General features: G+C 34.1%; 2 protein-coding genes across 2 annotated transcripts; both read right to left on the bottom strand.

The window, feature by feature from the left end:
* Positions 1-12,898: 12,898 nt before the first annotated feature.
* LOC103598892 (olfactory receptor 6C1) lies at positions 12,899-13,958 on the bottom strand. The gene has a single exon (XM_008582954.1). It carries the CDS (start codon positions 13,930-13,932, stop codon positions 12,994-12,996), a length of 939 nt encoding a protein of 312 aa, XP_008581176.1. The 5' UTR covers positions 13,933-13,958; the 3' UTR covers positions 12,899-12,993.
* A 7,642-nt stretch (positions 13,959-21,600) lies between these two features.
* LOC103598890 (olfactory receptor 6C3-like) lies at positions 21,601-22,539 on the bottom strand. Its single transcript, XM_008582953.1, has one exon. The coding sequence runs from the start codon at positions 22,537-22,539 to the stop codon at positions 21,601-21,603; it is 939 nt and encodes a 312-aa protein (XP_008581175.1).
* Between the last annotated feature and the right edge of the window lie 4,702 nt (positions 22,540-27,241).

Raw genomic sequence — 27,241 nt, 5'->3', positions numbered from 1 at the left:
TAGAATAGTTTGAAGTGAATTGATATTAATTCTTCTTTAGAGGTTTGGTAGAATTCAGCAATAAAGCCATCCAGTCTGGGCTTTTCTTTGTTGGGTGACTGTTGATTACTACTTCAATCTGATTGCTAGTTATTGGCTATTCATGTTTTCTTTTTTCTGTTTTTTTGGTTCAGTCTTAATAGTTTGTATGTGTCCAGAAATTTACCCATTTCCTCCAGGTTTTCAAATTTCTTGGCATCTAGTTGTTTATGATTGTCTCTAATAATTCTTTGTATGTCTTTAGGATCGGTTGTAATGTCTCCTTTGTCATTTCTAATTTTTGCTTTTTGGGTCTTCTCTCTTCTTTTTTCTGTAACGTAGCTAATGGTTTTGATACAGGAGTTGTTCAGTTTCTCTGCGCTCAGGTTTCAGGACATGCCTCTGGGTTTCTAGCCACTCCCTGAGGTCTCAGGCCCCCTCCTCTAAGCTCTCTCCTCTGGAGGAAAGTTACTATTGCCAGTTAGACCTGTATTTTGCACCAACATGGGGAAAATGAGAGAACAGGGGGTTGGCATATGCAATCCAGTGGCTGGGCATGCTCAATAGAGAGCACAGAACATTCTGGTGCATATAACTGGGAATCATCTCCTTAACTGAATTAGTTATTAGATAGAGGAACTATAAAAGCTGAATCCCAGCTGAAGGCAGGGTTGTTGCTCACTTTCCTGGAGGCAGCCTGCACCTTGCTGGCTGAGGTGTGTATATTTTACTTTGTATCTAACTTACTTTCAGCAAGCAGCTGCTCATTCTCTTGAGCCAGCATACACTTTGAACTGAACTTTAAGTATGTATTTCTTGCTTTTGTGTTGACTTGATGTCTGTACTGAACTCACTTTTGTGATAAACTTGATGTGGGCCCTGTTCAGTTTCTGGACCTATGCTGCACTTGTTTGGGGATCTTTGAGTCTCCTGAATCTGAAGGTCCATGTATCTCCCTATACCTGGGAAATTTTCCACCATTATTTTATTGAATATGTTCTCAGCATCCTTTTCTTTCTCTTCCCCTTCAGGAATACCCATGATTTGGATGTTTGTACACTTATGGTTGTATGCTATCTCTCTTAGATGTTCTTTATTTTTTAAAGTTCTTTTTTCCTCTTTTTTTTTTTTTTTTTTTTTTTTTTTTGTCTTCATGGGTTATTTTGAAAGGGCTATCTTTGAGATCAGAAATTCTTCTTCTGTTTGCTCTGACTTGCTGCTTAAGCTCTCAGTTGTGTTGTTCATTTTGTTGAATGACTCCTTCATTTCCATGAGGTCTGTAACATTCTTTTTTAATGTATTAATCTCTTTGTGGATTTCCGTCTTCATATCCCAGGTAGTTTTGCTCAGTTCATTGTGTTGTCTGAACTATGTATTTTTGTATCTCATTGAGTTTTCTTAAGATTTTTACTTGGAATTCTTTTTCAGTCATTTCAAGGGTTTTCTCCTCTCTAGGGTCTGGTTCACAAGAGTTATTGTATTCCTTTGGTGGATTCATGTTTTCTTGCTTTTTTTCATATTTGTTGTATCTCTATGTTGATGTCTGGTCATATGGTACAACAGTTTCTTCTTTTATTATTCTCCTTCCCTGAATTCCTCTGGTGGCCCACCTTGTGTCAATTCAGTTAAGTAGTCAGCAGTCCCCCTTTGGTGGGCTACCCACTTGGAGCAATGGCTCCAGTGGCAGCGGGCTGCTCACATGACAATAGTGGCTGCCCTGTGGCATTGTTCATGGCAGTTATCACAGCAATGGCAGTTACAACAGCCTCCCACTTGACTGTGGCATCCACAGCACTGGGCTACACAGCTATGGTGTCTGCAGCAGTGGCAGTGTTTCCTCACAGAGGCAGCAACAGCTGTGGCAGCTGCAACTGCCTCCATGACATCTGCAACTTCCTCTGTGGTATCTCTGGCATCTGTAGCAACAGCAGGTTTACCTCATGGGGTGGCAGTGGTGCTGGCAGCTTTACCTGCCTCCCTTGTGTCTGAGGTGTCCCCAGTGGCAGAGGGGTTACCTCATGGGGACAGGAGTGGCTCCACTGGCTGCAACTGCCTCCATCATGTCTGTGGTGTCTGCAGTGGCAGCAAGGTTATCTTCTGGGTTCAGCAGTGGTGTCAGAGGCTGCAACTGCCTCTGTCGCATCTACGGTGTCTGCAGTGGCAGTAGTGTTACCTCACGGAGGTGGCAGCAATGTCAGCAGCTGGTTTCCTCCCTTATGTCTGCTGTGTCCTTGGTGGTGTCCTAAGTGGCAGTGGGGTTACCTCACAGGGCTGGCAGTGTCATTGGCAGTTGCAACTGTCTTCCTCTTATCTGCAGTGTCTTTGGTGGCAGCAGGGTTAACTCACAGTGGCAGCAGCAGCACCAGTGGCTGTTACTGCCTTCCTTACATCTGTATTGTCCTTGGCTGCAGCAGGGTTAACTCACAATGGCAGCAATTGTGTCGATGGTTGCAGCCACCTGTCTCGTATCTGCAGAATCTGCTGCTGTAACAACGGGCCACCTGCAGGACTGCTTCTCTGTGGGGAGCTGCTCTGCAATGGGCCACAATTTTGAGACTGGATAATGGCTCCAGTGACAGCAGCAATGGTGGTAGTGGGATGTTTTGATCTTCTGTAGGAGGAATTCATCCTGGGCATCTCTAGTCCAACATCTTCCCAGAAGTTTTCCATAAAGGGAATTTTATACTTCCAACACAGATATTTAATTGATTAGCAGCCATTGGTGATCAGTGTAAATCCATTAGTTCATATTGTGCTAAAAATGGTTATAGTTTGAATTTATCATTTACCATTTTCTTTTTCAGTTTTAAAATGTATACAGAAAAGCCCAAATGAAGGTTTACTTTGTTCCTTTTTCAATATTCCATGTTGGTTCTCTAGTATCTTTTTGCTTGTATCATAACCGAACACATGGCTTTATAATTTTTTTTTTTTTTTACTTATTTTAGGACACATTGTTTATGTTTGACATAAATAATTCAAGGAAGTTTATGTTGACATCTATACCTCTTCGGAGTGTTGTAGCCATGAAGAAAGCCTTCAGGTTGTATTCCAACTCTTTTGGACATTACACTTTTACTCATTTGCTTCCTTTTTATCTAGTAGTTTTTCCAGGCTCATGCTACATTTTCCTGTATTAGATCTGGAATCAAAAATTTCTCCAAACAGTCCTTCTTACATAAACTGGAAAATGTTAAGTCAGGACAATAATCTGGGCCTGCAAACTCCTCTCTATCTCCTCTTTATATCAAATCTCCTTTGATATGACGTTCATCTTTATCTCATAGAGAACCTAAAATAGTAATGGTGACTTCTACATAACATTTGCTTCTGTTAATGACAACAATATTTGTTGTTTAGTTAATATTTTATTAGTGATAAAAATAATTATGATTTTTGTTTTTTGTAAAAGTAGAACTCCTCATCTTATTTGTATAAGAAATACAGAAGTTTTTTCACATGCCTTTTTAAAATTAATGAACTTTTATTTTTTTTTATAAAGCACTTTTAAGTTCATGTGATAATTAACCAAATAGTACACAGGGTTCTCATATACTGAGCCAAATACCAAGAAGAGAGATTGGTTCAGAATATAAGATTATGTTTAGCTTTGTAAGAATCTTCCAAACCATCTTCCCAAGTAGCTGTATCATTTGGCATTCCCATCAGCAATTAATGAAAGCTTATGTTGCTTCACATCCTCACTAACATTTGTTGTCGTTGTTTAGGATTTTACCCATTCTAATAGGTATGTAGTGCTAACTTATTGTTCAAGTTTATCATTCCCTAAAAACATGATGTTCAGCATGTTTTAATATGCTTATTTACCACCTGTGCATGTTTCTAGTGAGGTGTCTATTCAGATGTTTTGCCTACTTTTTTAACTGGGTCATTTGTTTTATCATTGTTGAGTTTTAAGAGTTCATTTTACATTTTGATTATCAGTCATTTATCAATTAAGTGTTTTACTAATATTTCCCGTCTATTTGTGGCTTGTCTTTACTAGCCATTTCAGTAACATTGGGAAATTTACTTATTTTTTTGTACCTCAGGCTTTTTTTTTTTAAATAAAATACACATAACACAGAAACATTTAGGGGTCTTGTGAAAATTAAATGAGTTTAGGGTACTTGGTGTGATGCCTAACACATAGTAAGCACTCAATGAATGTTTATTGGTAGTACTAGTAATAAGTAAAAAAGTTTCTGAGATTCAGATAGTCACAGGAACAATGAAATGTATAGTATTCATATTGATGGACATTTAGAAAAAATAAGTAAGCATATGTGTGAGTATCATAAACAGAATTGACATGGAATGATTCAAAAAATAGTAAACTATTTGGATGTAAATCACCACTAGTGAGTATATTTTGAGGAGGAGGTTGAGTTTGTTCAATAGGGCCAAAAATAATATACTATTATGCTCTAAGAAAATTGATAGACAAGGTTGATCAGAAAATTTCTTTATGGCCGGCTCCAACACAGAAAGGCAGGAGGAAGGTTGGAGTATATCTATGACTCACCTAGGGAGATAGGAAATTTAGTTTCTGTGGCTTGTCTCTGGAGGGACTGAGGCTGAGAGACAGGAGAGCACAAGAAGGCCAGAGGAAAATTTTGCTTTTGAGGCTGCTTCTGAGGCCTAAACTTTGGGATATTGCTTTCTGGGCCTCGACATCAGTGTTGATAAAATCAAACATCTTAGAATTCTAAATTCCTTTCTTGATCTTGTGGTAAACTCTATAAAAGAAGTTTATTCAAAATGCTATTAGTGCAGAGAGTAAAATGAAAATTAATTTGATCACAAAATCCTAGGAAACTTTAAAAGTGGATATGAAAAGATGGGTATGAGCTTGTCAGAGAAAAATGGGAAAATAAAATATACTGGCATAAGACACCTTAGATGCAAAAGCACAGATAAATGAATAAACTGGAGATAATAAGTTTTGTGTGGCTGAGCATAGACGGGGAGATGGTAATAGTCTAAACTCTAGGAGTGTAAACATTGTTGGTATGGGTCCTATAAAACAAAGGAAATGCCAAAATCAAGAGACGGAGCAGAATCAACTGCATAGAAAGAGAAGATGTAAAAATTGGGGATAAGGCTCCAGATACTTGAAAAGCCAAATGGGTTTATTACTGAAACAAGTAACAGGCACCTGTTCACAGAAATTAGTGTAACTGTGTCAGGAAACGCTGTTAGAGTTAATCACAGTAGACATCATTGTCTGTAAGTATCACTGTCAGAGTTTCCAGTTTGTTTGTATGAGCGGTATATTCTGGTGCATATGTTAGAAAGTCCATATGATATAGGACTAGTAATAAAATAAATAGCCCATGCTTCGTTTTATTAACTTTCCTCAAGTAAAAAAATCAACTGCATAGAAAGAGAAGATGTAAAAATTGGGGATAAGGCTCCAGATACTTGAAAAGCCAAATGGGTTTATTACTGAAACAAGTAACAGGCACCTGTTCACAGAAATTAGTGTAACTGTGTCAGGAAACGCTGTTAGAGTTAATCACAGTAGACATCATTGTCTGTAAGTATCACTGTCAGAGTTTCCAGTTTGTTTGTATGAGCGGTATATTCTGGTGCATATGTTAGAAAGTCCATATGATATAGGACTAGTAATAAAATAAATAGCCCATGCTTCGTTTTATTAACTTTCCTCAACTAAAAAGGGGAAAGAGGAACGGGTAAAGGGACACAAAAATCAACTACAATGTATATTGAGAAGTTAACAAAAAAAAAAGGCCTTTGGGGATTTTCCACTTTACCTGGGTCTAGAAGGGTTGGATAAGGGTATGCTGTATGTGACAGTTAATTTTATGTGCTAACCTGACTGCGCTAAGTCATGCCCAGATGTCTGGTAAAACATTATTTCTGGGTGTGTCTGTAAGGGTGTTTTCAAAAAAGATTAGCATTTGAGTTGGTGGACTGACTAAAGAAGAAGGCCCTCAACACTGTGGGTGGAAATTATCCAATCTGTTGAGGACCCAAATAAAACAAAAAGGCAGAGAAAGGGTGAATTTTCTGTCTTCTTCAACTGGGACTTAAATCTACTTCTGCCTTTGGACATGAACTTTCTTGGTTCTCAGGTCTTTGAACTTGGACCAGCACTTAAATCATTGGCTCTCCTGTTTATGTTTTTCATTTGTTTTCGTTTTTGCTCTTTTGGGGTGTGGGCTTGGATGGAAGCTATACTTGGATTTTTTGAGCCTCCAGCTTGCAGATGGCAGATTGTGGGATTTCTTTCACCATCATTGTGTTAGACAATCCTGCATAATAAATCTCTTTCGATATACCTATATCTATATCTATGTATCTCCTAGTGATTCCACTTCTCTGGAGAATCCTGACTAACATACTGCACTTCCCATGAAGTGAGAGAAAATATCTTTTAGGATGAGATAGTAGAAGAAAGAACTGGTTATCATATAACTTCCTCTTAAACTTTTGTCTTGCATCAGACAAATGGTTCTTCTCAACATAAATTCTAGATACTCTGACTTAATTAGCTATTTTTAAGATTGGGTTTGGCTTTGTTATAAAATGTTCTCCGTTTTACTTTTAACATTCTCTTCCATGTTTGCAGATTTGTGCAATTTTATAGTTCTCTGCCATATTTTGTTTGGTGAATTTCTAGTTCTTCCCATTGTAGTCCTAGGATGAAGTTCTTTTTATTTACACCCTGGACATGATTCATGTCACAAAGTTATCTCTCTTCTGCCTGTTAACTGGTGACTTAAAAAAAAATTTGGTAGTTCCAGAAGGTCTGTGCTTTAAACTCCCCTGCAATTACACTTGGCAGAGAAAAAATGTCATTCAGAGAGTTTGCTCTTATCTTCTCCCGACTTACACTGTAAATGCCACTAGATAAGCAAAATTTTTTCAACGTTGTGTATATTAATTTTCATGCTTCAGAAACCATATGGTAGCCATAGTGTCTGGCACACAGTAACTATTGCATAGAACATGGTCAAAACCATTTAAAAATAATATTGGATTAAGGTGTGATTTTTTTTTTCAGAGTTATAAAAAGTTATAAAGCTACCATCAAAATCCTTGAAGACATTAATTGATAATGAAAAATACAGTGCTTGTGCTGTAGACTCTCTAGTTGGCGAGGGAGATGCATTTCAGCAATCAATGGCTTCAACAGTGCATAGCACAGCCTATTCCTGGGTCACAGTCTAAGGATTCCACTTGTTAGGCAGTTCTCTTCCCATGGTAATATCCTCTATAAATTGCTCTAATAATATCTGGTTAAATTTGCAACATTTGTGTTTATGGATTCTGTCCAATTATTTTCACAAACTTTCTTTAAGTGGAGTTTGTTTGTAAAGCAAGATTTATATAGAATTTTGGTCTGGGAAATGACCCAAACCTGTCTGAAAGTAAAGTTAACCATGCAGTACTTGATTGGAAAACCTCTGTCTCAATAGAAATTTGCTGAGCTTCTACACAGAATATAAGCTAATCTTTTTTTGTATTTGAAAACTCTTACAACAAGAGAAGGCTTATCTGTAAGACTTCATCAGAATTATATTTTATATATGACCATGTAACGTATCTTTGTTTCTAAGGAAAAAGAGCATATTTGGACTCTGTTAAACAGTGAGTTTAATGACAGGATGGATTGAATATTACACCTAGATTATAAGGGTCCTTTTCATGGACACATCAGTGAGGTCCTTGGTGTACATCTGACTTCATTATCATCCATCTTCTCTGTGATATCTACCTTTTAGATCTCCTGCGTAATGTTGTACATGAACTCTTGCCACATGTTTTATATTTTCATTAACTCCACTTCTCCTCAGAAAGTTCCTGATGAGTGAAGGCAAGCAAAGATTATAACAAGAATCTAATACTGGAATGTTGTAGGACACAAGTCTATCTGTATATAAAAGCAAACATGCTGATCAAGTTATTAACTTCCACACCTTATACTTTAAAATCCAAGTGCTGATCATTGGTTATCTTATTATCTCCTAAACAGTCTATATTAATCATATGTCAAGTACCATAGACAATATAAACATTTCATATAAAATTTCAAGCAATTTTATAATTTGCTTCTAATATCTCTACAGGACACAACAATATCAACATTATATAAGCTCTCCAACTGTTTTTCTTTTGTAAAAAACTCCTATATTTGAAATTATTTTTCATACTATCCCTTTTAATACACGATGCAATTTTATCAATATTACATATACATATAATCTTTCTATGAGGTTTCATAGATGTCCCCTATTAAAATAAACATCCCTCCTCTTCATATGATGATTTTTTTATGCATTCTTCCAAACATTTATTAAATCTTTTAATGTTGACATTTATGAATATATCTGTACAGTATAAAAAATTTAAATTTTCAAGATCTGGGATAAATTCTCTTTTATTTGAAATCTAGCATGACCTCAGCAAGATGAGGGAATGGAAAGTCCCAGATCTTCTCCCACAGAAATGCCAATCTAACAACAATATATGAATTGAATATCTTCATGAGAGATCCAGATTCCAGCAAAGAAGTTTTAGTACTCCAGATGAGCACAAAATCCAGAACACCTTCATTAAAATGGGTAAGAAAAGCGGTTTTACTTTACTCATGGCAGTTCCTCTTCCAAGCCAGCACAGTCAGTCGGGAGAGACATGGCCTTGGCCCATGGCTTTCCCAGTGAGAGGAAGGAGAGAATAGAGTATTCACTCAACCTCCATCAGTGGCCTTCTTCTGCACTGCCTGAGTGACCAGCTTCTGTCTAGCCTCATCCAAAGTGTTGACAGAACCAGTATAGTTTGGACACCTAGAGGAAGCTAAGAGCAACAGCAACAACAAAAAAGGGTGATGGGAACATTTCTGTGGCTGGCAGGACTCTATGGAATAGGTAAAATCAAAGAACCTGAAGCTTTTACTCCAGGGAAATATATTCAGTGTCCCAACTGGCAGTATAGAAGTCAGGCATCAGAGGGAACAAGAGATTATGGGCTTTTGAAACAAAAAAAGAAATCAGTAAATTCCTCTAATTGGAAATGTATATGCACAAGTCCAGAGAAGAGACTTCTATAGAACCTATAGAAAGGTTTGAGAGGATCCCAAAATCTCTAGCTGGGATGATTGATGAAGTCATTTCCCTGTAAAATCCAGTCCAGAAAGACCAGGAAAAGGTGGCTGTTTCTTTAAAGGCACACACACTGATGCAAATCCATAAGACATATGAAGAATCAGGAAAACATGACTCAGTCTGAGGAACAAAAGAACTGGCCCTAAAGAAATGGAGATCTAAAAATGACCTGACAATTTAAAACAATCATCTTAATGAAATGCAATGGGTTACAAGAGAACACAGGTAGACAACTAAAAATATCAGAAAATGATACATGAACAAAAGGAGAATATCAAGAAAAAAGAGAAATAACTTTAGAAAAACAAATTCTGGAGCTGATGACTACAATATCTGAACTACAATATTTCCTACAAGTGTTCAACAGCAGTCTTGATCAAAGAGAAGAAAGACTGAGCAACTTGAAAACAGGTCACCTAAAATTATCAAGTCAGAGGAACGAAAGGAAAAGAAATGAAAAAAGAGTGAAGAAATCTAAAGCACTTATGAGACACAGAGAAGCAAATCAATATACACATTATTAAAGTCCAGAAGAAGAAGAGAGAGTGAAAGGGATATAAAACTTATCTTCTAAAATCTAGAGAGAGGAATTGACATCCAGATTCATGAAGCCCAAAAGACCGGAATAGGATGAGCAACAAAAACTTTACATTGAGATACATTGTAATCAGATTGTCAGCAAAGACTGTGAGAGAATTCGGAAAGCAGCAAGAGAAAATTAACCTGTCTTGTTCAAGAGAAACTCCATAAGACTTTTAGTGAATTTCTCAGCAGAAAACTTGCAGTCCAGAAGGAAATGCGATATTTTTAAGGTGCTGAAAGAAAAAAGCTGCTAACCAAGAACTAAACACCAAAAAACTGTCCTTCAAAAATGGAGAGATAAAGACTTTCCCACACAAACTAAAGCTTATGCAGCTCATAACTTCTATACCTTCTTTACAATAAATGCTAAAAGGAGTTCTTAAAGTTGAAACAAAAGGATGCCAAAAACAACACAAATGCATATGAAAATATAAAACTCATTGGTAAAGTTAGTATATAGACAAATACAGAATATTTTATTATAGTAAAGATGGCATGCAAGTTAATTAATTGTAGTATAAGATTTAAAAAACAAAAGTATTAAAATAAATATAACTAGATATATGTTAATGACTATACAATATTAAAGGATGTAAATTGTGATATTTATATTGTGATATCAAAAAAATTAATTGTGGGAGAGCAAAAGAAGTAAATAGCAGAGATTTGTTTGCAATTAAATTTTTTTTTATTATGTAAGACATTGCATGTCAACCTCATGGTACCACAAGAAAAATACCCATAGTAATACCTCCCTCCCACACAGAAAAGACAGGAATCAAAACATACCACTATAAAAAAAAATCAGAAAAATTACAAAAAAAGACAGTATGAGAGAAAAAAGGGACAAAAGAACTACAAGACAGAGAGAAAACAGTGATGTAATGGCAAGAGAAGGTTTTTACTTATAAACAACTACTTTAATATAACAGCTTCACACCCCAATCCAAAGACATAGAGTGGCTGAATGGATTTAAGAAATAAATCCAGCTATATACTGTCTATAAGATACCTATACTAGATAAAATGACACACATAGCAAAGGGAAGGACAAAGATATTCCATGAAAATGATAACCAAATGAAAGCAAGGTTGTCTATCCTTACATCAGATAAAATAGACTTTAAATAAAAAATGGTCACAAGATATAAAGATCATTATTTGAAGATAAAGGGACAGGGTCAATTCATCTGGAATATAAAACTATTATAAATATGTATGTATTCAAAACCAGAGCACCTAAATATGTAAAGCAAATGTTGATAGAACTTAAGGGAGAATGAGACAGGAATACAGTAAGAATAGGAGGCTTCAATAATCCACTTTCAGTAATAGAACATCTAGGAAGGAAAATCAATAATGGAGTAGGAGATGTGAAAAACATTACACACGAATATACCTAGCATACATAAATTACAGCCAAATGTCAGAAAATGCATAGATTATCAATGATTTTCAGTAGATTTTCAACATACAGAAAATTCAACCCTACATCAGCAGAATATTTATCCTTCTCAAGCACACATGGAACATTCTCCAGGAGAGATCACATGCTAGATTACAGTAAGTCTTAAAAAATTTAAGAATATTGAAGTTATACCAAGTCTCTTTCTGGCCATAATTGAATGAAACCAGAAAATAATAACAGAAGAAAAAGAAAGCTTCTCCTCTAATGTCACAAATAATGTAAGGATGTCCACTTATACCACCTCTAATTCAACTTACTGCTAGAAGTTCTAGCCACAGCAATTAGGCAAGAGGAAAGAAAGAGGTACCCAAATTGCAAAAGAAGTAAAATTGTCCCTGTTTGTAGATGACATAATTTTATATGCAGAGAACTCTAAAGACAAAAATAACCCCCACCAAAACTGTAAGAAGTAATTAAAAATTCAGTAAAGCTGAATAGTATGTTTTCTATTGCCAAAAAAGTGGTTGATATAACTTGGAACAATTTTCAGTATCCATAATTCTTGTTTAACCTTTACACACACACACACACACCATACTCATCTTTCTTAAATACTTCAGACATTTTAGTGCCTCAAGTAGAATGAGTGGAATAGAAATTTTTAAGGATAAAATTCTAACATTATATAAAGGAAAATTGTGCTGTATTATGAAGCTTTTATTTTCTACAAAACAAACTTAAATGATTTTGTTTAGATATACAATAATTTGAATACATGTCCTATTTCGAACTGGTCCAAAAGAGGTGGAGATGTATGCTTCTCAAGTTTTGGACTAGTTTGAAACAGGGCATTTATACAAATATAAATTTTAAATATTTATATAATATATATATATGTGTGTATATATTATATATATATATCCATATATATAATATATATATTTGCATATATGTATATAAAATATGTATGTGTATATATATATATATATATATATATACACATAAGCTACTGATAGTCAGAAAGGGGCTTACTCTTATTTAATTACAGAAGACAAACTTATCCCAGATATCTAATGTCTATTTCTTCACTATTTTCTACAGCATATGCATTATGGAATTTGGAAATATGAAGGTCCACTTGGCACTTATATCTAAAGTATATGTTATTAATAATCTATGCTTCTTTATCAATAGATAAATTAAATAACATACCCTATTATAGTCAGTAACAAGTAATATTTCTTCATTTGCAAATGAAAGCAATAAATATTTTTTATTAAATTAAAAAAGATTTCCTAGAGAAACTACAAGATAGTGAAGGGAATTTCTGTAAAAAAAAAATGAAAAGCAAGATTACATTTTTCTGTATGTTACATAATACACATCGATATTTATAAAGTGTCTCCTCTATGTCTGAAATTAAAAAAGATTTCCTAGAGAAACTACAAGATAGTGAAGGGAATTTCTGTAAAAAAAAATGAAAAACCAGATTACATTTTTCTGTATGTTACATAATACACATTGATATTTATAAAGTGTCTCCTCTATGTCTGGGTTTTTTTTTCCTGAATAGATCTCAAAATACAATTTCATTTATAAAATAATTATTGTTTAAGAAGTTATAATAAACAAATTATAAGAAGAGTGGGGAGTAAGACAGATATAAGAAAAATAATTTAAATTGGGTGAGAAATATATTGAACAAGTATACTTATAAACTGTTAGAAAAAAGAAAGAGAAGGAAAAAGGATGACAGGGAGGCCATATTGACTTCAATCGGCTGCTAAACGTTTGTTCGTGTTTTTCAGTTTGCCCTTCAATGTGCCTTTAGTTTATGACAGCACCTTTCTCTTTTCATCTACTTGAGAAAAACATAGTCTTCTTTGCCATGTCCCTGAAGGCTCGCTTGACTTGTTGGTTTCTCAGGCTGTAGATAAAGGGGTTCAGCATGGGGGCTACTGAGGTGTTCAGCACAGCAACTCCCTTGCTCAAAGACACCCTGTCTTTTGCTGAGGGTTTAATGTACATGAAAATGCAGCTTCCATAAGAAATGGAGATGACAATCATGTGGGAAGAACATGTAGAAAAGGCCTTTGTCCTCTGGCTAGTAGATGGAATCCTCAAAATTGTTCTGATGATATATATGTAAGACAGAAATATCAAAGCCAAAGTGAACATTAGAGTAAACACAGCACAGGAAAATCCCATATTCTCTAGGAATTTTGTGTCTGAACAAGAAAGTTGCAGCAGGGGAAAATAATCACAGGTGAAATGGTCAATAATATTAGACCCACAGTAATCAAGCTTTAAAAGTAACATGAGTGCAGGGAATATGATCAAGAATGAAACCAGCCAAGAGGCAAATACAAGCAGTGTGCAGACTCTGTGATTCATGATGCTCATGTAATGCAGAGGCTTGCAGATGGCAGCATAACGGTCATAAGACATGGCAGCCAGGAGGTAAAACTCAGTGACTCCCAAGAGAATGAAAAAAAATAGCTGAGCTATGCAATTATTAAAGGAAATGGTTTTATCTCCTGAAATAATGGTATCCAGAAACTTGGGTATACTGACAGATGTGAATGAAACTTCTACTAAGGAGAAATTTCTGAGGAAGAAATACATGGGCGTCTGGAGGTGGGAGTCCAGCAGGGTGAGGGAGACAATGGTCAGGTTCCCAGTGATACTGAGCATGTAGGTGATAAGCAAAAAGACAAAGATCACAAACTGAAGCTTTGGGTCATCTGACAATCCCAGGAGGATAAACTGTGTTATTTCTGTATGGTTTCTCATTCTTCAGTTGCTTTTCTTCTGCCAGGCTTACAGGAAAAAGCACAAAGAACAAACTTTCAGAGTTGTGGTTAACAATATCCAACCGTGGAGCTGGAATTTGGCTGAAGTAGTATGCCATTTCTACCTTCAGGGAAAATTTAAAGTCACCAGATAATAACAGTGATACTTTAATTTTTTTCTTTTACAGGTGAAAATTCTTTGGTTAAGGCAGGTTCAAGAAAAGTTCAGTATCACACGAGGATGTGTAACCAGACTTTTCTGACTTCAAATACTACCTATTACCTTTAAGAAATATGTCTACAAATTTCCTTCCCAGTGAGGATCACCTTTGTTTCATTGCTCCAATCCTTGTACAAATTTCTCCTTTCTGTAAGCATTTAATTACAATGAGAATTCTCAAAATTGGAAATATACTTTATTTTTTTAAAGTAATTTTTTGTTCTCAGCCATCTATCAACTTTTATGAACACTGAGCTTTTTCGACTTTTACTACTACCTCATTGCAATTCAGAAATATTGAAGCCATTGCCATGAGCAACCTCAGACATTAGGGATAGCACAGAGAAAGAAGTAGAAATCAATGTAAGGGCTTAAAACTGAGGTTTATTGCATATAAATATTTTGCAATATTTCATGATGTTTCGGCCTACCTATGTGTCATTTTTATGACTTTTATTCCTATGCAACATACTTTGCTTTCTAGTTAAAATAATAAATATAATTATTATTACTAATATTTGGGAAGAATGCCTCCAGTTAAAGAGATAGATAACTGTTCTGTAAGAGAGCTTGTTTAATATTTTATTTATTTGTATTTTAAAAATACTTTTAACTTTTTTGGAGTTAAAATGATATTGCCGTAATTATAGGCAAGAGAAAAGAATGAGGATAACTAGTTTTAAATCCAATCCACTTACTTGGTCTGAAAATAACAACATTTCTGTGCCTCAGTTTCCTCATCTATAAATACACAGTTTCTTCTTCTGTATACAAGTCTATCTCACAAAGCTATTGTGAGCCTTAAATAAGTTAACACATGTGAAACATTTAGAAAAATGCTTAACATTTAATGAAAGCCATATCAGGCATTGTTCTACGAAGAAAGTGTTCCCTAACCACTGAGCTAAAACCTTTGGGCTTAGAATGGTGTCCTGTGTAAAAGACTGTGTTAGATAAATAATAATAAATATATTTAACACCAAGAGAACCACATAAGAACAACAATAACAAAGAATAGAGTAGAAGTGACCTGGTTGTATAGCACCTGTTAGGCATTCCAGGCAAGTGAATCTTATCTTTGCTCTTCCATCTTTTCTACACAGTGCTTGCCTCCCCCACCATAATGTATCTGCCTCCTTCACCCCACTAGCACCACACACACACACACAACACACACACACACGCACACACACACACACACACACACACATTCCACTTCTCCTATCTTCAGCCAGGATTTTGATCACCACACCTGAAGCATGTTAAATATTTGCAGCACATCAGCATTGCTATCCATGGCCAGTTTGTTTCTCTGCTCCTCCTTAGTAATAATCCCTCTGAAAGTAATTGTGAAGCTTGGAGTCAGTAACATTATATATATATATGGATATGGATATAACTAGCTTTGTGGGTAGCACATTGTAGTGATATATATATATATATATATATGGATGTGGATATAACTAGCTTTGTGGGTAGCACATTGTAGTGACACCTCAAATCACCTCCTTCCTTATTTCCACAACACTAAGTTTAATACCCATTGTATGCATGTCATTAAGAACCTTATACTCATTCTTTCCAACCCAGCACACATATACTATGCTGAAATCTCCTATGAATTAATCCATTACTCTGTGCATTCTTGAAAGTTAAGACAGGATCTTATCTTCAAAGCTATTTCAACATAAACCAGTGCTAAGTATAGTGATGGTAAGTTTTAAAGAAACACTCACCTAATTAATTAATGTTGAGTTTGTTGTTGAATCACATGCTGTGTCAGCTGCATAGCATCTCTATTTTATGTTACATTCTAGCCTGAATATTAGGTTCTTTTCCTTGTTTGGCAAAATATATTTGTTACATTACTTACTTTACAAGATGTGTTTACATAATTGGCCCAAATTTCCTGTATTGAGTAAATTTAGAACAAAAGATATGTAAAGGATATCATGTTTTATTGACACATAAATTTAAAGAAAAACTCATAAAATATTATTTCTAAATTACTTTCCTTAAACTTCTTTACAATTCATCCTTTCAATTTGCTTTATTTCTGCTCCAGTAACATCACTCCTATTTCATTGGGGTTTGGTTTTCATCAAAAGTGCAAGTTTTTTAAAACACCTTGAAGTCACAAAGTCCATTCTCATCGAATAGACAAGATTTTGTTTCAGTCTCAAAATCGAAGTTTCCACAACAACTTACAGCAGAGGTTCAAGTTTTTAAAAATACATGTTAATACATGATTTTTATTATTGTTTTAAAATTTTATTTATTTTTTCTTGGAACATAGTTGATTGTACATATCTGTGGGGTACAGCATTGAATATCAATAACTGTGTGCAATACGTGATGTTCAAATAAGGATAATTAGTATGTTCAACATTATACAATATAATCGATTTTCATCATCTTTTACCAATTTCTCCTTTACCCCCACTCCCTTTCCTACCTCTGGTAACCTCAGTTCTGTTCTCTACTTTTGAAAGTTCAACGTATTATTGTTACTTTTGCATCTTTCTTTTTTGTTTATTTATTTATTTTTTAGCCTCCACTTATAAGTGAGGACATATGGCATTTCTCTTTTCTCTTTCTGTGCCTGGCTTATTTCACTTAAAATAATTTTCTTCAAGTTCATCCATGTTGCTGAGAATGGCAGTATTTCATTCTTTTTTATGGTATATTGTGTAAATATACCATATTTTCCTTATATTAGTACTATTTCATAGTGAACACTGTATCAATGCACTGTATTATTAACCATATTTCAACTTTTATACATATATATTTCCTCTTAAATTTACTGTTAATTTTAACACTTTTGTGAATAATAATACCAAGACTCACTTTTTTTTTTTTTTTTTTTTTTTTTTTTTTTTGCTGCTAGTTAAAGCTGTGAGGGAACTTATAAATAAGTATTGCGAGTGGTCATGAAAGCATCACAAAAAACAAACACTTCTCTAACCAGTCTTCAAAGACCACAGGAACAGGCTTAAGTACTAGAAGCAGGTGATCCAATATCAATAACTGAAGGGGGCATATTATACTTTTATGTACAAATATTTATGAAAATTATATGGATTGTACATATATTCCAACTTAAAATGAGTTTTATAATAATGATCTGGATTCATAGTCCTCTGGTAGAACTCATCTTCAATATTCAACAAGGTGCATATGATTCCTAGATCCTAAAGATCCAAGAATACATTCGTGTAGAGCATGAAGGATACCTGCAAGCATTTAACTAATCACTTTAGCTTTTTATTTCTGAATACAGATTCATATCTCCTGGAAGAACATGACTTAGGCTATTAAGCTTTCATTTCCTGCCACCCATTTAATCAAAATGACTTTTACTTGCTTTCTAAGGATTCCTGAGATGGATTCTTTGATCCATTCAAAGTGAAAACTCACAGTGATAATTAATATTTGTTACACACACACAAAAAAAAGATGGCTGTAAAGCATCAGGACTTTCATTCTGAAAACATTCCCATATCCTGCTCTTCCCAAATCCCTGTCATCAAGTAAATATTAACAATGGCTCTCTAAAGAAACTCGGTAAGATATTGGAAATTTCTTTGGTGTCCATGGTGAGAAAGGAACTCTATATCTAAAGAAACTCGGTAAGATATTGGAAATTTCTTTGGTGTCCATGGTGAGAAAGGAACTCTCTCTCTATATATATATATATTTTTTTGTCTTTTTCCATGTCCAGCAACGGATCGCAACCCTCAGTGTTGCCCCCGTACCAGACCGGGGACCGACAACGGGATTGCAACCCTCGGCATTGCCCCCACGCCTCGCTCAGCCAGTGAGCGGGAACCAGTCCGCATGTGGGATCCGAACCCTCCGGCGGGAGCGCCGCCGCGCTTCCCAAGCGGCGCACTTATCCAGTGCGCCACCGGGCCGGCCCAGGAACTCTATATTAAAGGGTATGTTAGATTTGAAGAATGTAGAGACATCCCTTTGAGAGAGCAAACTAGAGACTTTGAACGGTTCCATTGTATTTCTGGGGTGTGTTTGTGTGTATGTGTGTGTTGTTTTAAATAATGTTTTATGTTGCACAGGGTTGAGACCTCCCTTAGTAATATAATAACATTTAAAGTATAGTTTTCCCAACTTTTTCTATGTTTATTCAATTCTCTCTTCTTCAGCTAAATCTCATTAGAGGTCATTAGAAAAATTCACAAAGCATATCTCCAAAACAAATGTACTTTATCGATCAGGCCACCCTGTTTCTTTCTACTTTATAAATGTAAATAATTGTTCAAGGTTTAGGTTAATGCAAAAGAAAGGGAAATTATTTAATTCACTGTTGTGGGCAATCTAACTCCGGTTCATCATTACACTAAAAACACTCTGGTACTGCTCAGTCATTTCAGGCTGTGGGCTACAGCACAAATGTTCCTTTGAAAACTTCTGTCAGCCTGAGTGAAACAAAGACTCATCAGGAGAACCCATTGAGTGGTTGAAATAATTATTTTATTAGAATGAATTGATTTTTACTATTTTTATAATTATTTTAGATTACTGTTTCCCTGGAGAAATATGGATAAATTATATTTTTTCATTTCAATAATGATGGGCAGGTTTAATTTTCAGCATTCAGATGGGTGTGTATAGAAACAAATCAAGGGAAGAGGGATATCACCAAATCCCATTTAATGATAATTAAATAATAACAGTCACATTTATAAGGGTTGATATCAAGTATCCACTAATAACCTCACACTTTCAGTTCATTAACTAGCCATCTGTAATTTAAACATGGAAGGAAAAAGAAATAAATTAATAATAGAATTATGGCATCAAAACACTATTAATTTCTTCTTTATGCCATTATAAGGCCAATTTATCACAGAAAGTATATGATTTTTAAAGGCATGGATTAAAAATATAAGTAGGCAATTTAATAGATGTGGATAACTTACATAACTTCTTTAATTTTTAATTTTTCTCTGTTTAAAATGGAATTGAAATTTCAAGATTGTTTTTGAGAATTAATTGAAATTATATAAATAAAACTATATAAGTAAAACTATTCTTTAAATTGTATTGCACTTAATAGGCTCTAAAGTAGCCATATTATTTATTTTATTTTTCTTTTATTTGGAATTAATTCCCAGTGTTGGGAAGGATATTCATATTAGTTGTGAGTTATTAAAGGCAATATGTATTCAAGTGGCCTAAAAAGTTTTATACTTTATTTTGTTTAGTTCTTATAACACAGTTTTTCCAAATGAAGAACTGAGGCCCAAAGAGATTATGTAACTTAAATTAATTCATATAGCTAGCAAATGACAAATATAATCTCAGACTACTTAAAATTAAAGTCTGTTCTTAAACACATAACTATGTAGCCTATATTCACTTAAAAACACAGAGACTTACAGATACTAATTTCCTGCTTTTAATTTATAGAGACTGAATAAACTTATATAATAGTAAAACATATTAATCCTTTTCATACATTTTAAATATGCCAAGTTTTAAAATATAACCCCAATATATCCTAATTAATTTGATCAAAAGTTGAGCTGTTAATTAATGAATCAATGCTAAGATTTGACACTTCCTCTGCCTTCTTTATGTGTGACTTACCTCTGATTTTCATACAGTTTGGCTAACTCTCAAATGCTGGAATAGTAAAAATATTAGCAAATGCCATTGTTGTAATCCAGGGACCAGAATATTTTAGAACATTCTCTCTTTCTCTCATTGAACAAGTTTGCTTTCTATTTTCACTGTTTTTGTCTTAATTGTACCATTTTATCCAGAGTAGAGATATATATATTTGATTATATAGAGTGAAGAAGGAGCAAAAATATAAAATAGAAAAATATCAGAAGGTGTTTTAAAACTGGGATGGTTTCTATATAGATTTTATGTAGCATGAACTATCTTATATTTTATTTACTCTCTGCCACTGGCTCCAGGGGACTAATTCATGAATCAAAATTACCAGAAGAGGAATGTACACAAAACACTAAGGAATATAAAACATAATACACATTAGCAGTTACAATGGAAAAGGAAGCTTGGGGGACTGTGTCCAATGAGACAGAAAATAACAACAAACAAACAATCACACTAAGTGAAATTTTTTTCCTTTGTCATTATTTTTTAATGCAGAGAGAGCAGTCAAATAGCTAATTTCTTCATGTGGATCTCTACCCAATTCTCCACGCCGTTTTTAAAGCTGGGTATCCACTACCTTGACTAAATACATTCATTATCTCCATTACTTTTAATGTGCATTCCAATATGAATTTTTGCTATAATAATAATGCTAACACTTTATACTGTTTTCGCCTACTCACACACATCACTCACAAGCAATGGCAGTTGACAAACTTTGTTTTGATTAATTAATCTTATAATGTATAGGCCAGTTATAATATTAGGAGTTAGTACCTTCCCTGACTAGACTACAATAATATAATAATGTCCAAATGAGAGAATGTTACTGAAAAAAGACAATAATATTGTTCAGGTCCTAGTAAAAGTTATGCACTATTTTCAGGTACTTACAGATTTTCTACTATGTATAAAAATAGAGCAAAGACTAGTTTTATTTATTTGTTTGTTTTATAAATTAGGCTGTCATACTGGCTACTCAGACAAACTACTCAACTTTTCTGAGCATCAATTTACACATTTGTAAAAAAGAGATAATCATGTCTATTTTGCCATATGGCTGTGAAGATTGAATAAGATATAATGTAGAACATACCTAGCCCAGCATATGGCTCAGAGTAAGTGCGCTCTACAGAGGAGCTATTATTACTTGGAAAATTCCTATCAGACTTCCAGCTTCCTAACAGTAATGGTGTTTGCTTAAACATTCATTTTTTAAATATAATTTCAAATACAAAATGCAGATAAATAACAACATATATAGCATATGCCTTTAACATAACTAAGAAATAAAGAGTGTAATGAATTTATTACTTCTAAGTAGGAAAACAAATACCCAAATCCATGAGTTGAGTAGGAAGAGTTGGACAGATAATGCAGATAACCTGCACATAATATGTTTGTTACAGATATTTAATTTAGTTCATGTTTCATATAACCTTTAAAAATAAACTTTTAGTAAAGAGATGAAACAAATTGAGTAAATTGATTTAAATAGTGTTTACTCCTTTGAGCCATTGAGGTATAAAAATTTTTAATTATTTAGAATAACCAGCAAAGTGATTTATGTTTGACAGCCACTAGTTTTCTATTCAGAATTGTAAATCAATGATTACATGGAACCTTCAGATTGTTTTAATAGAAGACACAACATAGTCACTTTCACGTTAAAAAGAAAGCTGAAGCAAATGAGCTCAGCTTTGCAGGTAGCCCTGAGGTGGATATAGGGTAGTGGATAAGTTAAAATCTCATTTTCCATAATTGAATCTTCATAATGACATTCTTTTATGTTAATATATACTTTCATTTGTTTTTATAAAACACTACTTTATGGACCAAGTTTTTGAAAGCTTGTTTTACTTGCTGGTTCCTCAGGGTGTATATAAAAGGGTTCAACATGGGGGCAATTGAAGTGTTGAGGATAGCTACTCCTTTGGTCAAAGATGCTCTTTCTGTAGCTGAGGGTTTGACATACATGAATATGCAGCTTCCATAAGAGATTGAGATGACAATCATGTGGGAGGAACAAGTGGAGAAAGCCTTTTTCCTCTGACTGGCAGATGGGATTCTCAGAATGGTGCAAATGATGCATATGTAGGACAGAATCACTAATGCCAACGTGAACAGCAGAGTAACAAAAGCAAAGTAGAAGCCAATCATCTCCAAGAGCCGTGTATCTGAGCATGAGAGTTGTAAAATGGGAAAATAGTCACAGGAGAAGTGATCAATGACATTAGAGGCACAAAAATCTAACTTGAGGATAAGCATGAGGGGTGGGAAAATGGTCAGAAATCCTCCCAGCCAAGAACCAAAGACCAGCAGGGTGCAAATGTTCTTGTTCATGATGGTGGTGTAATGCAAGGGCTTGCAGATGGCAACATAACGATCATAAGACATGGCAGTTAGGAGAAAAAATTCAGACACACCCATGAAGATGAAGAAAAATAATTGAGCTAAACATTTGTTATAGGAAATGGTCTTGACTTTTGTAATGATTGCCCCCAAAAATCTAGGGATGGAAACACTGGTGAAGGTAATTTCTAAGAAGGAGAAATTCCGCAGGAAGAAATACATAGGAGTCTTTAGATGAGAGTCCATCAAGGTGAGGATGATGATGGTTAGGTTTCCGGTGATGCTTAATATGTAAGTTATAAATAAAAAGACAAAAATCACAACCTGAAGTTCTGGCCTGTCTGATATGCCCAAGAGTACGAATTCTGTAATTATTGTGTGGTTTCTCATAATGAACTTTTTTCTTTCAAAAAATTCTATTGTTGAAAAACAAAGAAAAGAAAAGAATAATGGAAATGTAAAAGAATTGAAGATTTAAATATTGGTGTTAATGTTTCCAATGAAGTGAAGCAATGGACTATTTTCCCTTTAAGAATGTTTGTGATATTCTTTCATTCCCATTAAAACAGAAAAATTAAACACATCCTCTGTTGAAAAGGAAACATGCATTCACAGATCAATGTTAAAAGTCCCTTCAACAATGACTTCACATAAAACCTCTCTATATAATCAAATATTTTATGTGTGCAGTACATCTTGAATTATAGATTTCTACAATATTTATGAATTATGTCTGTTGTTTGGATATTTAAACATCGTTTTTCAGTTTCCAAGATTGTGTACTTTTAGGATCGAAATATTTGTTTTAGCTTGAATTCTGATGCCATTTACAAACTTGAATTCTGATGCCAAACTTAAAGTTGATGACATAATCACAATTCTTGAGCTTAATAGTAGCTATGATTATTTTTATTCTTAATGTATATTCTTTTAAGTATAATCAACAGAAATAAATGTGTTTGCAACCACAGAAACACAAGGTTAGAGTTGCCTTGGTTGTAAACAAAAGTAAAATTTATGGGAAAGAAAACTGAAGCCAGGAAAATTAATTAATACTCACTTATAGCTCAATAATGTAGTTCTACAAAACACTGATTCATTTATATCATTTTCATTTGCATTATTTCGATTAACAATTGGCTATTCATTTTAATATATTCACTTTGTCTTTTCACTCTTAAACTTGCGTGAGGAATGAAGGAAATTGATAGGGAGTTTTTGATGCCAAAATATGACATTGCCCCCTTTCTTGAAGACTAAATATTTAGAGTAAATGAATTTCTTTAGGATTTACTTTATAGAAACTTCAAAGCTTTAAAATGTAATCTATGTGATTTTTACCTGTCTTGTTCTCTCCTTATCTTCAGCAATGAGCATTCTGTCTATGATATTTGTTCTCAATAATATTACGGTTTCTTTCTATAGTATGAACTGGGCAACTCGGCACCTGGGAATTATCAAAGCAGTATTGTGCATGTTTCCTTCTTTTTATTTTATTTTAGTTTTCCAACAATTCGCATTCTTTTCCTTTAGGAATATATGAGTACACGGTTTCATGATTAACATATCAGCAAAACTGGCAGATCAAAAGGCAGAGACTGTTACAGTGGCTTAAATAATGTCTGAAACATATTACAATGTAAAATTAGTAATAATAAATATGTTAACATGATAATTTGCAATTTATTCCAACAAAATAAACTTCTGGATGACAGCAAGACAAAAAATACATTTATTGACAAATATGGAACATGCTTTCTGATATGTCTGATGTTACCAGTCAGAAATATAATCCTGAATTTTTCTTGATTTACTTAAAATAATATTAATTCATTCATAATAAACTTCAGGAGACGTTTTTGTCATTTAGTTCGTACTTTTTTCTGTCTATTACATAAAAGCCTCTCACAGAGGCAAATACAGGCTGACTTGCATGCAGGATTTCTAGCAGCCTCTATTATTAGTAAAAATAAATTTCTCTTTTATATCTTTTATCTTTTCATAGAAACATAAAAGTTACTCTGACCTGACCTCCACGAAGCTACTATTATAAACCTGAGAGTTCTTTAAGAAAATTTCTAGGGAATATGGCTTTAGGAGACTGGAACGGGGGCTCGCCATTTAGCTCAGTTGGTTAGAGCATGGCCTTGTAACACCAAGGTCAGCTGCCAAAAAAAAAAAAAATAGTAATAAACTGTAAGCTAAAACACTTCAAAGGTCTAAAGATAAAGATAAAGATTGAATACTACACAAAGATAACACAATTTTACCTTCTATGGTCACTCTATAAATTCCTGAGAGACTAGAGAAAAGGGAGAAAGAATACAAGGAGAGAGAAGTTGAAGAGATATGGTGATATCATGACATACCCTTCTGGAAAGCCAGGAAATAAAGTGAGATAAAAGGAAAAGTGTACCAATCAGCTTATACAATCGACCTGGTTTCCCTTTGGCTAAACTTAACTTTTCTAATTTGCACATGGCACCTTGTCTACACTCAGGAGATAATTTATTTCAATTCCTTTGGGGTTGGTTAAATCCAGGGTTGAACTACTCCATAGTGGACCCTTCTTTCACGGTAATATCCATGTGTTAGTCATTTACACATCTCCACCAGCACAGAGCAAAATGAATGACTAAAGAAAGCATTTTAATATCTTTAATAATCAGAAAAGTACTTGAAAACTGTAGTTTTGCATTTTTAATGTTAAAATTAATAATGCTTAATGTTATGAGAATCAAGTGTCACAGTAGTCTGTAGTGACATACGGACTGGCCCTTATGTTTCCATCCAAGCCACCGTTTAATTAAAATTTTAATTAACCAGCATTAAACATTTATTGTATGTTCTATCAGATGTTTTTTCTATACATTCACCCACAGACAGAGTCACATTTACTTACTTGGAATTGTTTTTGTTTATACACTGCAACTTTACTGCACAAAATATTCTGCAATTTCTTTTTCAGTTACCAATATGTAATGGATAACATTCTTTGGCAAATTATCTAGACACAACTCATCTTTTCATAATAATTGCATGGAATAAAAGAGGAGACTTGTATATAATCTAACAATTTAATTGTATGTTAAGATTGAGGGAATTACATTGTTACCAGTTTCACATCATCAGTTACAATGCTCTAGTGCTTCTTATGCATTAATTTGCATATACACAAGAATTGGTATAATATATACTAAATTTTGATAGACGCTTCTACATTTCCCTTCTACAGACAAGAATGAACTCTTTTAATTGAACCCTAACAAACACTGGATATTATAAATCACTTAAACATTTTTCAAGCAGAGAGACAAAAATGATGCCACAATTCATTTAATGATAAAGACAGTATCATAAAGACCAGAACACAGGGCCTGGGTTTTGAAGTCAAAGAAAGCCAATTTCCTTGCAAACTTGTAAAATGTATTTAACTTTTTTGAGCACCAGTCTCCACACTCACAAAATGAGAAGACCAATAGTCCTAAATCACAGGATATTCTAAAGATTAAGTGAGATAATGTATAAAAGTGCTTAGCAGAGTAGTTAGGGTACAGGAAGTACTTAACATACAAATGTTATATTCTTTTTAGTTTCATATTCTCCAATAAATAGAGAGACTTAACATTTTAAACATTTTTTTTGTTCATTAATTGTCTACTAATAACCTGTGCTCACTATTCATTGGGTTTATTGCCTTATTTATTAGTAGGAGATACAGTATTTATATTCATAATAATAAACTCTTGTGAATTTTATCTGTTGCAACATGTCTTCAGAGCCTATCCATATTTTTTAACTTTTTTACAGTGTGGTTCAACTCAAAAACATTGGGCAGTCTATCCTGAATTCTTGGTGGCCTGTTTTCCTCAGGAAATCCCTCCCCAGAAACCTCAAATTTATATTCAAATTTGTTTATATTTAACACCTCTATGATTTTGCTCTTTATATTGACATCATTAATCCACTTAGAATTTATTCTTATGTGAGATATAGAACTATATTTGCTGCTTTTTCAATGGGCAACCAGCTTCCCTAACACCAACGTGACAAAATGAGAGTTTGGACAGTGAGTTAACAAAGTTGAGCTGTCATCTGTAGTAACATTTCTAGCCCAGAGTTCTCCGTAATAAGATCCACATGAAATGGAATACTACTCTGCTATAAAAAAAAAAATGAAATATCACCATTTGCGGCAACATGGAAGAACTTAGAGAAAATTATGTTAAGCAAAAAAACCAGGTACAGAAAGAGCAATACCTCATGTCCTCACTTATAAGTGGGAGCAAAAGAAAAGAAAAGAAAAAAAAAAAAAAAGAAAGAAGAAGAAAGAGAGAACAATCACAATAATACATTGAATTTTCAAAATGAGAGAACAGAACTGAGGATACCAGAGGTGGGAAAGGGGGGAGGGGAGGAGAGTAAGAGTGATATTGGAAAAGAGCCATGAAAATTGACTACATTGTATAATGTTGAATATACTGATTATCCTGCTTTGAGCATAGTATATTGCACACAGGTATTGAAGTCCAATGCTGTACCCCACAGATATGTACAATCAACAATGCTTCAATAATAAAAAAAAAATCCACATGCAATCTTTGGGCTGGGGATGGAACTGAATCTATTGAAACATAATCTTGATCTGAGATACCTGTAGATCTCACTTCTCAGAAAAACAGAAAATTTTCATAGTGCCATCAACATAAAGTGTATAATTTTAACAGGGCCACGGGCCTGTTGACCCCCTCCTACCATTTCAAACTAACTTCATACCATCCACCCTCACCCCTCACTTTTTCCATTCCTGGATACCTGTGATTTTTTCATTTATTTGTTTTAATAATCTGATATGCTCTCTTCTCCCTCAAGACACTCATATACAAGTATGTTCTTCTGCCTGCTGGAAGTAGTTTTTTTTTTTTTTTTTTTCAGACTCTCAATTCACTTCTACTCATCCATCAATTCTACTTTTATTTTGCTCTCTTTATAGCAGTCTTCTTTGATTTTTTTTAAATTTTTATGAAACTCATATTTTTCCATAATGCTCTGTGCTTTATCTTTGCATTAGTAATTATATTTTAATTGCTAT

The sequence above is a fragment of the Galeopterus variegatus genome, unplaced genomic scaffold (assembly GCF_000696425.1).
Source record: "Galeopterus variegatus unplaced genomic scaffold, G_variegatus-3.0.2 Scaffold2772, whole genome shotgun sequence".
Lineage (NCBI taxonomy): Eukaryota > Metazoa > Chordata > Mammalia > Dermoptera > Cynocephalidae > Galeopterus > Galeopterus variegatus.
This window is presented reverse-complemented; position numbering and strand designations above follow the sequence as displayed.